Source organism: Scyliorhinus torazame, chromosome 14 (assembly GCF_047496885.1).
Source record: "Scyliorhinus torazame isolate Kashiwa2021f chromosome 14, sScyTor2.1, whole genome shotgun sequence".
Lineage (NCBI taxonomy): Eukaryota > Metazoa > Chordata > Chondrichthyes > Carcharhiniformes > Scyliorhinidae > Scyliorhinus > Scyliorhinus torazame.
Window position 1 is genome coordinate 181994277 of NC_092720.1, and position 11166 is coordinate 182005442.

Here is an 11166-nt window from a genome sequence, read left to right on the forward strand (position 1 = left end):
TGAATGGCTTGACAAACCATTTAGAGGGCTTTTTTGCATCAACCAAATTGCTGTGGATGTGGAATAACATATATCACAGGCAAGCTCAGGGCTTCAGATTTTCTTCCCTCGTTACATTAGTGAGCTAGATAGGCTTTGCATGACAGTCGGCAATAGTTTCATGGTCATCCTTAGATTTTTACTCCTAGATTTTTATTGAATTCTGATAGTTCTCTGGTATGATGCGAACCAGATTCCCCAGATAATTGTGCTGCGTCTCAGGTTAAATAGTCCAGTGACAAGATCGCTACGCCTCCACGTTCCCATATTCGGCACTTTGGATGACATAACAAACAGATTCTGGAAAGGCAAAGCCTGCCTCACTTGTCACTTTTGAGATTGTTTCTTGCCATTGTTGCGGCTTATTGCCGCTAATGCCAAATTAACAGTGCTGACGCCGCTGGAGCTTCTAAAGCCATATGCTGTTGTGCTGGGAAATCCTTGGCCACAGGTGGTTTCACCATTTGCATCGATTATCGGCTATGGATTCCATCTTATTTTGTGCGATGTTGAAGGCTCTCATGTTGCTTTCGACAGTTGCCTTTAATCGGAGATACAAAAGCTCTCTGTCAACTTGGCATCAGCTTCCTCCCCACGCAGTTTATCCTTGAGTAAGCGGCAGTCTTCTCTTCTGTGCACATTCCTAAACTACTGCATATCCATCTTTGCTTGGATCACACAAACATGCTTCTGTTTGCTCTCAAATTTATTCTGAACTGATGGCAAGAATGAATCGTAGACTTGTGTGTATGGACGATATTGAGCCTTTGTTCTTGGCTGGTGTTAATTGGGCATGCTTCACAGTGACACAACAAATGCATGCAGATACATGCCTTGATAATAAAGGATTTTGGTTGTCTAGGTCAGTTTCAGTTTTTTCATGTATCTTGTCTTAGTCGGCTCAAGCCTTTTCTGCCTGCTTCGATTGAGCTCATAGGAAAGAAAACGGTTTTCCGTCACCAGAGATCGAAAAAAGCTGAATGTTCTGCCTGTTATAAGTACTGTGTGTTGAGTATGATCACAGGTGAAGGGACAGTACTGTGCCCTGTATTTGAAGCCTCCTTCACACTAATGCTGATTGTGAACAAAGCATGAATATTGCATACCTGATCCATGAGGCTTTGGAGCTGATCGCTTGTCTGCTAAACCATTGCAACCTCTTCAGCATGCAGAAGTTTTCTGATCAGGACATGCAACACGTTCGTATTGGCTTTCAGTTTTGTTTTGTTAAGGAGTTTCCAATCTGATTGTGCATGAAGATGAAATTCCTCGATATCAATAGGGAAACCATTGGTCAGAGCAACGTGAAAAGTCATAAGGGTAGAAATAATTCAATTCATAACTGGAGGTTTTTGGAGTTTTCCTGAGATATGAATGGGACAGACGACCAATGAACATTTGGAACTGGGTGTCTGTCTGCATAACTTAGAGGGTCCCTAAACACAGGGAAATCCCGGATCTCGGGCGCTCGCCCATGTGGCGTACAAACAGTTGGCAGCCATGTTGGCTGGCCCATGGACAATGGGAAGCACCGGAGAGTGGGGATGCATCCACAAGGTAAGTATGGTTGTTCCCGTACCAATGGGAGGGGGTAACCCACCAGGATAGTCACCTGGAAAGTTAGGCGACACTACTGCCCAGTGAAGAGGTCCAGATTCTTTGCTCTTCTCAGAAGTTTGAAAGCCATCACAGTCTTCCTTCAAGAAATACACCAGAGGGAGATGGACCAACTGCGGGTAAGCAAGGGTTTGGTGGGACAGACTTACCGTTCCTGTTACGGGAGGAGTGCGAGGGGGGTAGCCATACTGATAAAGAAGAGGATGGTGGTCATGGGGACAGAGATGGTCATGGACCAAGGGGGCGGTGTGTCAAGGGGGTGGTGCCCTAGACGAGGCACCGGTAGCCCTATTAAACCTGGACCTGCACAACTCTGATGGTATGGAATTTATAATTAAGACCATGACAGAAACTCCCAACATAGGTACGCACCAACTTATCTTGGGGTTCGGCAGGGGCGGGGTGGCTTATCTGTGTACGGGACCCACTGACGCCAGGTGGAAAACGACTAGGGACCTATGGCGGTTCCTTCACCAGATGAAAATAATTCTTATTCTTCTCACTGGTGCATAAGGTCTACACCCGCATTGTCCTCTTTGTAATGGGGAATTGGTGCTTCTTGAAAAGTCGTGGTTCAATTCTCCGCAATTCTCATCTCCAACCATGCTCCACATTAAATAGATGTCAGGTTGGAGACGGGCCGTGCCAAAGGCCCCACGTGGAGGTCTTCTGCTAGAAAACATCACAAGCTGAGTATGTTACAAACACCAGAACGAGGAATTCTCACATTCGTCGTTCTGGGAGACACTGAAGGCGGTGATTAGGGGAGAAATTACAGCTTACAAGCCACGTAGTGACGTGAAGAGGGTGGCTGGCAGCAACTGATTGATTCCATTGTGGCGATCGACAGGCAGAACTCTGAGGACCCGACCGTAGAACTTCTGCCAGAGAGGAAAAAGCTACAAATAGACTTTAACCTGATATCCACCGGGATAGCAGTGCACGAACTCTGCCAGGCACGGGGGAGCATTTATGAACAAGGAGAGAAGGCTAGCTGCCTGCTGGATCATCAGCTGAGAAGGCAGGCAGCCACAAGGGAAATAACCCAATAAAAGAAAGGCAGAATGGTAGGTGAACCAAAAATAGCAACAATTAATTTTAGACCTTCTAGCGGGGACTGTACACCTCTGAGCCCCCCGAAGGGTGCTCTGGGATGGAACTGTCCCTTGATAGACTGGACATGTCAGCTGTGGGCGATGACAGAGGGGGTAACTACAAGCACCAAAATAACTGGGATAGGTCAGAGAACATCAACTCCATGCAGGTGGGAGAGTTCGGGACCCGACGGACTTCAACAAAACATGTGCACTGCACCTGTGGAAGATGGTCGCCGACTCGCTACAGAGGAACACCCTGCCTCCAACGTAAACACAGGCCACCACATCTGTGATACCTGAAAAAGACAAAGACACGATAGAATGTGGATCATACAGTCCCAATTCGCTGCTCAATGTCCTCAATGCGCTCAAAATACTCGCAAACGTCCTGGCCAGGAGATTAGAGATCCGCATAACAGCTGGTTGTAGAGGACTTGAAAGGCTTCGTCAAGGGGAGACAGCTAACTACAAACATCAGATGGCTGCTGAATGTGAAACTGACCCCTTCTGTGGCGAGAACACCAGAGGTGATCGTCTCCCTTGATGCAGAAAAGGCATACGACAGAGTCGAGTGGAAATACTTCATTGAGGTACTGGAGCAGTTTGGGAAAAGGGCAGGTTTCACCTCATGGGTGAAACTGCTGTATTACGCCCCCCAAGGCGAGCTGTTGCACCAACACTACCAGCACTGAATACACCCAGTTGCACAGAAGCACCAGACAGGGCTGCCTGCTGTCCTCGCTCCTGTTTGCCCTGGCAAATAACCCTTGACAGGTTGGAAGGGTATCCGAAGAGGAGGCAGAGAACAGAGACTCACTCTGTGTGGATGATCGTCTCCTGTACATTTCGGTTCCGCAAAATGAACCAAATCATAAAGCTTCTGCAAGAGTTTGGGGCCTTTTTGGACTACAAACAACCTGGGGGAAAATGGGGTTTTCCCGGTGAGCCCGAGCGGGTGAAATCCAAGAATCCCTAAGACAACACTGCAAAGCAGAAGAAGCATAGCCCTCCAGATCGTGCAATACTGCCACTGGGCAGCTAGGCCCGAGAGAGCGAGAGTGTGGTTAAGAGAAACAGACATGGAATGGGTGAGTGGAGAGCTTCTCCTGCACGGGAACGTCCCTCCAAACCATCGATACGAGAGCGCCCCCATCCTCGCCGGCAAAACATCAACAACCACGTGGTAGTACCAACACTAAGAAGCTGGAACCACATAAGACTGCACTTCACTTTAACCGAGGTGTTCACCATGGACCCCATCTGCGGCCAGGACAGGTTTCCACCAGTCATGCTAGAAACTACTTTTAAGAGGTGGAGACAGGACGGGGGCAGGTGAACACTCGTGGCTAGGGGCTTGTACGAAGGAGACTAACCTGTGACCTTAGAAGAGCCGCAGGAGAGACTGGAATTACCGAATGGACATTACACCAACATTTACAAATCAAAATCTTTCTCCACAAGGAGACAACAAGGTATCCTATGGAGCCGAGAGACAGAATGTTGGAGGAGCTACTGGACGCGGACAGTATGGAAAAAGGGAGCAGCAGGGATATATAATGATGACATTTAGAATGGGCACTGTCCCCACGGGACAAACAAAGGAGATGTGGGAGTAGGAATTTGAGACGGACGTCGGGTGGAGACTCTGGAGGGATGCATTGAACTTGGCCAACTCGACCTCTTCTTGCACAAGGCGAAGCCTGGTGCAGTTTAAAGTGGTGCACAGAGCACAGCTGACCAGAACCTAAATGAGCAGGTTCTTCCCGGAGGTGGAGCACAAATATGAACGGTGCCAACGGGGCCTGACCAAACACACCCACGTGTCCTGGGCTTGTCTCAAGCTTGTCAGGTTATGGACAGCCTTCACCGAGGCGATGTCGAAGGTTGTCGGGTTGAGGGTGTAGCCGTGCCGGGGAGTTGCAGTCTTCAGGGTATCCGACCAGCCAAAACCTCATGTGGGGAAGAGGGCTGATGACCCTAATAGCAAGCTGGGGAATCCTGCTCGGCTGGGGATCAGAAGAACCATCCACAGCTGCAGACAGGCTGGTGGACTTATCGGAATTTCTCCATCTGGAGATGGTCAAATGCAGCATCCGCTGGTCAAAATATAGCTTCTACAAAGCGTGAGGACCATTCATCAATCTGTTCCAAGACCTATTTGAAGGTAACACGGAAAGAATGGGAGTGCGGGGGAGGGGGGAAGCACTGGAACCATCAATGCCACAAAAAAACAGGAACGAGGAAGGGGGTGAGGGGGGCAACAGGGAAGAGAGACCCAAGAAAATCTCAAAGGGGAAACCAGGAAGAGTCCGACACGGGGGATCACACAAAGATATGAGTAAAGCAAACGTCAGGACAAACCATCTACGGTGAAGAGAAGTGCGTAGAAAGGACCCGGAGACAGCAGGATAGTGGAGGGGTGGGGAGCAGCGAGGGGGGGGGGTGGAGTGGACAAATGGGCGGGTGGAGGTACGGTGTCGAAAAGGAACAACGTGTAAATTATAAATTATAACCAGTTCACCCATTTCTTGTACAATGTGAACATGCAAGATTTAATAAAATATATATATTTTTTAAAAGCCTTATATATAATTCCCGTTTGTATATATTTTCATAGTTAACGTACTGACAAACATCATGCTGCCTCGGGGAACGTGTAGTCTCTTCATGCCCCTTTATGGGCAGCACGGTAGCCAAGTGGATAGCACTGTGCCATCACAGCGCCAGGGTCCCAGGTTCGATTCCCCGCTGGGTCACTGTCTGTGCGGAGTCTGCACGTTCTCCCCATGTCTGCGTGGGTTTCCTCCGGGTGCTCAGGTTTCCTCCAAAGACGTGCAGGTTAGGTGTATTTGCCGTAACATATTGCCCTTAGTGACCAAAAAAGGTTAGGAGTGGTTATTGGGTTACGGGGATAGGGTGGAAGTGAGGGCTTAAGTGCAGACTCGATGGGCCGAATAGCCTCCTTCGGCACTGTATGTTCTATGTTCTTCAGATAGGTTACACGTCATTTGGTGGCCATGACAGCGGTGGTTCTGCTGTTAATTGTTATCGACATGGTAATAAACCAGATTACGATAATTGATCATAAGCATTTTCTTTTCGTGCACGTGATCTTCTCGTGTAAAATTCACATCATTCTGTTTCATGTAGCGAGACACTGTTCTGTTTGGTTCACCCTGGATCTATTTGTGCAACTTGTCAGAAGCTGAAAATTAGAAATTGGTTGAAAAAACTGTCGTTGTATCTCTTTGCTCAGTGACTGTACTGAGTTCTTTCAAGGATGTCAAATGAATCTTTATGCTAACAGACCAGTTTCAGCTTGGAACGCCCCCTGGCTTTGTTGTGTAGGAATAAATGTTACAGATTCCCGAGTCTGGTTACTCGTCGAGTTCCTTCAACACATTTTTACTTCGGCTTTCGTCTTTGCTCTGATTCAGCAGCTCACTGCTTTCATGAATGTTCATAACACATTGGCCAGCAGAGCGCGCAGGAGACATAATTAGGAGAATTCCAGAGAATAGACAGTGGAAGGATATCTGTCATTTTATTCTTTGGTATCTCTGGGAATTTCATCTTGTTCTGTTCAATATATGTGGTTTATTTTATATGCTTTCAAATATGGTTCTTTGGTAATGAAGCTGTATGGATGCTTTCATTTCTGCAGGAAATACGTTTCATGCCGCAGATTCTGAGTGGTTGCGCACAAACTTATATTCATGCTGTGACTCAGAATAAGTTCAGAGAGCATTTGAAGAATGCAGCCAAATGTCCCTCTCCTCAACTTGATAAATTACTTAACTGCAGGGAAGAACTGGAGAATTTCCAGAATTAATAGTAAATGCTGTCTCTATTTTTGATCAAACAACTCAAAGGTTCATGGATGTGTGGATGGAAAGAAAGTGGGCGAGCGGCGCGGCAAGCGATCGCTGACGAGGAAGTAGAAACATTCAATACGGAAGACTGCAAAATTTTACAGGAAGACATTAGTAATCTTGCATTAGAAGCAAACAATTGGAAAATGAACACAAAACAGATAAATGTCACGAGGCACATGTTGGTGGGAGGTATACCTATAGCTCAATTATTACATGGAAGTAACGTGTCTAAGTGGCATAGAGGAACAAAGTCATCTTGAGACGGGGTTAGAATTATCACCACTTTAGCTATCAGAATGAGATACAAAGAGGGAAATTGTGGATCGGATTCCCCAGCCGGGTTATTCTCGGCGACGGGATTCTCTTTTCCTGCCGCTTGTCAATGCGATTTACCCATTGAAGCCTTTCCAAGCCACCGCTGCCAGCGGGTAAGGATAATTCCGACGAGGGGAGAATTCCGTGCTATATATCAGCCTATCTTGCTCTTGCCCTTTTATTCTGCACCTCGTTTTTTATTTAATTCGGTCATACCCCCTCATGTGCCTCTTTCCATTATCTACCCTTTTCTTTCCCAAATCCTGTCATCGTCCGATACATTCCATTTTCCTCCCACAAATTTGCATCCCACTGCCTTGAATTAGGCAGTTCCTCAATGTGAACAGACAGAGGGAAGCGGTTGAGTAGCGGTGTTGTCACTGGTTGCTGATCCAGAAACCAGGGATAGTGGTCGAGTCGCACCACAGCAGGTGGTGAAATTTGAATTCAGTTACAACCTGGCCTTAAAACGACCAGTGAGTGTTGATCGTAAAACTCTGGCTGTTGCGATTCAATTTTCGCGTCTGCAGCACACCCCCGCCCACCTGTTTCCGGGCGGTGTGGGTGGTGACTTTAATCGGAAATCCCATTGACAAGAGGCGAGAGAAACCCGCCGTCAACGAACGGCGCGTCGCCGAGCACGTAGCCCCACATCTAATGCACTAATGCCCTTTGGGGAAAAGGCTGAAGTATTCAACTGCGCGGACTTAGATGCGACTCCAGATCAGCAGTCAGAAGATTGACCCTTACTCTCATCTGAAATTGCTTGGCGAAATCAATTGGTAATAAATGCTCGCCCTCCAGCGACAACTACATCCCATGAAAGAAAATAAAACAACGATTGATCTACATTGTTTATTTTTCTGAAAACATTTAATATGCATAAAACAACAATTTAAACGTTCCATAATTTGCTTGCTTCGTTTGTATCATCAGCTTCATCGAGAAACTTATTATTTTAAATCGCATCATTTAATTCCTACGTTTGCTTTGAAATGCCATCAGCAACAAAATGACTCTCGTATTTGTATTTAGTTCAGTTCCCATTGAAAAAAATCTAATATTAGCTATATAACGGTCAAAACGAAACAGTTCAACCTTGTGTGAAGTCTCCATTGTGATGATTCCCTGACTATCACTTTTTAAATGCACGACACCGACATAAACTGCGTGAATCTCACATATGCCCGTCTCTCGTTGGGGTGAAGCTCCAACCCTTACTTGTCTGTGACTGAGAGCTTATTGGATAGGACGATTGTTCTATATCTGAGGGAGGGACCAGACTGGTGCATCTGATCTTCTTGGAACACTTCCCTCGGGGATTGGGATTTTCAGTGTTTACACTGAATGTGTCGCCTGGATATATGAACATAAATGGGTAAATGTAATTCTACCCTGAACCATTAATTTTTTGCAGAGAACGAAGCTCCCTCACGTATAAGAAATGGACGATTGAACCTAAAGCGCTGTGAGACACATTTGACACAAGTAATTAATATTAATTCATAATTAAGTCTACATTAAGTGGCCTATGAGACCATTCCTAATTAAACTGAGTATCTCCGGGCAGAAATATTAAAGCCTGTAAGAGAAGATAGCTTTTCATGTTCTTGCGATAGATCTTTAATTAGCGACCATTTGTTCATTTTTTAAGTCAATACATCTGAAATATGTAGCTCATCTATTATTTTATTTTCTCTATTTAGGCCTCATCAGTACTCACTACGCATCAGTGGGAAATTATGGAAAACTCAACAGAGACAACTGAATCTCTCAACGATCTAACAGGTGTGTTTGATGCTGAAATAGAGAGTCCTTACAATCCCGTCGAAATGGTCTTCATCGTGATTTTGACAGGATCATTAAGCCTGGTGACAATTATTGGAAACATTCTGGTAATCGTTTCCATAAAACTAAACAGACATTTACAAACGATTAACAACTACTTTCTTTTCAGCTTGGCCTGTGCTGATTTGATTATTGGTGTGTTCTCCATGAATATATTCACTATTTACACCGTTAGTGGCTACTGGCCTTTGGGCCCAGTGGTATGCGATTTGTGGCTTTCTGTAGATTATGTTGCCAGTAATGCCTCTGGCATGAACCTCCTGGTCATCAGCTTTGACCGCTACTTCTGTGTGACAAAGCCCCTCAGCTACCCCGTGAGGAGAACAGCAAAAGTGGCAGGATTAATTATCGCTGCTGTTTGGGTACTGTCGTTTATCATGTGGGCCCCTGCCATTATCTTCTGGCAGTTCATCGTAGGGCAGCGTACAGTTGGTGAGGGTGAATGTTATGTGCAGTTATTCTCAAATCCAGTTGTAACCTTTGGCACTGCAGTAGCTGCTTTCTATCTCCCTGTTATTATCATGGTGATTTTATATGTGCAAATATCTCATGCTAGCAAAAGTCGTATACAGGATGATAAGAAGGAGATTGGGCCAAGCAAGTGCACAGTCCCTCACAGTCAGGTGAAGGGCAAAATAATGAAACGGAATCATTGCAACATATTCAATGTTCCCAGCGTGTTGGCAAATATAAAAATGCAAGATGAGAAACCAACTGGCGCAGTAATTATTAATAATTGTTGTCAAGGAAATGAGAAGGAACTCTCCAAAGAGCTAACCTTCTGCAATGTGGAACAATCAAAGCAAAATGATGGAGGGACGATACAAGGGAGCATGTATGTTTCTGACATTCAAAGCCATTTCAGAATGGATAACTCCAAACTCTCTATCATAAAAATAGTTAGGAAATTTCAGAAACGTAGCGATTGTGGGGCCAGTGAAAGAAGAGTGTCAGGCCTAAACAGTAGGAACAGAAATGACAAAGAGAACGGAAAAGACAAGAAGATTATTACCATGACCAATGCCCCTGTGAAGAAGAAGAACAAGGGAGCTGTATCTCGAGGAGAGAAAGTTACTCGGACAATCCTGGCTATTCTCCTGGCATTTATCATCACCTGGAGCCCATACTTTGTAACAGTGCTCATTAACACCTTCTGTTCAATCTGTATCCCCAGCACAGTCTGGACTATTGGATTCTGGCTCGCTTACATCAACAGTACGATTAACCCAGCGTGCTACGCAATGTGTAATCCCACCTTCAAAAAAACGTTCAAGCATCTTCTCCTGTGTCAATACAAGAGGATTGGTGGAAAGGGAGAAACATAGCTGCAAGCAGAATTTTGTGAACACTATGATCACATTGAGGGTTAATTTCATAATGCGTATCCAAAGATGTGTGTAAGTAATATTGCTGTTATGCACGTTATTTGTCATCTGTTAAATGCAATATTGGCAGAATATTTGAATTAAATTCAACGATGGTGCAACATTTGGGCTCCGCCAGAACTATTCACCTTTGCCTTCATTATAACCTTGATTCGCGCACGGACAATAGATCTGAACATAAGAGGAAGATGAGACAAGATGCCCTTGTCATCAAGGTCACATTTGACAAAAGGTAGCATCGAAGAGTATTAGCAAATCTGGAGTCTATGGGAACCAGGGCGCAAACGTTGGTTGGAGTCAAACATAGCACAAGCCTAGTCAGCTGTGGTTCTTGGAGGCGAGTCATCTCATCTCCGTGACACTATTGCAGGGGCTAAACAAGATAAACTGCAATATCCAAACATCTTCGGCTGCTTCAACAATGATATTCCTGCCCTCATAAAGTAAGAAACTCGGGATGCTCTCGACTGATTGCACAATATTCAGCACAAAATACCCTTCCTCGGATACTGTACAAGCCCATTCCAAGCACAACAAGGCTTGCACAATATTTAGACGTTGGCTGACAAGTTAAAAGTAATACTCGTGCCATGCACGTGACAAGAAATGACCATCTCCAACAAGGTAATCTAACATTCTCCCTTTGCATTCAATGAAATCACCCTCAGTGAATCCCGCACTATCAACACCCTGGAGGGTTGCCATTGATCAGAAAAGCCACTGGACTAAGCAGAAACATACTGCGACTACTAGTGCAGGAGAGATTACAGGAATCCTGCGGAAAATAACTAATTCCTGGCTCCAGAGAGCATGTCCACAATCTACAATGCACAAGTAAGGAATGTGATAAAATACTCTCCACTTGACTGAATGAGTGCAACTCCAAAAAATCTCAGGAATCCCAATGCTATCCAGGGCAAATCAGCCTCGTTGATTGCCATCCCATCCACAAGCAGCCACTCATCTACCACTGTCGCACAGCAGCAGCAG

At 45.4% G+C, this 11166-nt stretch overlaps 1 protein-coding gene across 1 annotated transcript; it reads left to right on the forward strand.

Annotated features, from left to right (window-relative positions):
• The first annotated feature begins 8685 nt into the window (after positions 1–8685).
• On the forward strand, positions 8686–10116 carry LOC140389090 (muscarinic acetylcholine receptor M2-like). Its single transcript, XM_072473249.1, has one exon. It carries the CDS (start codon positions 8686–8688, stop codon positions 10114–10116), a length of 1431 nt encoding a protein of 476 aa, XP_072329350.1.
• Positions 10117–11166: the final 1050 nt, after the last annotated feature.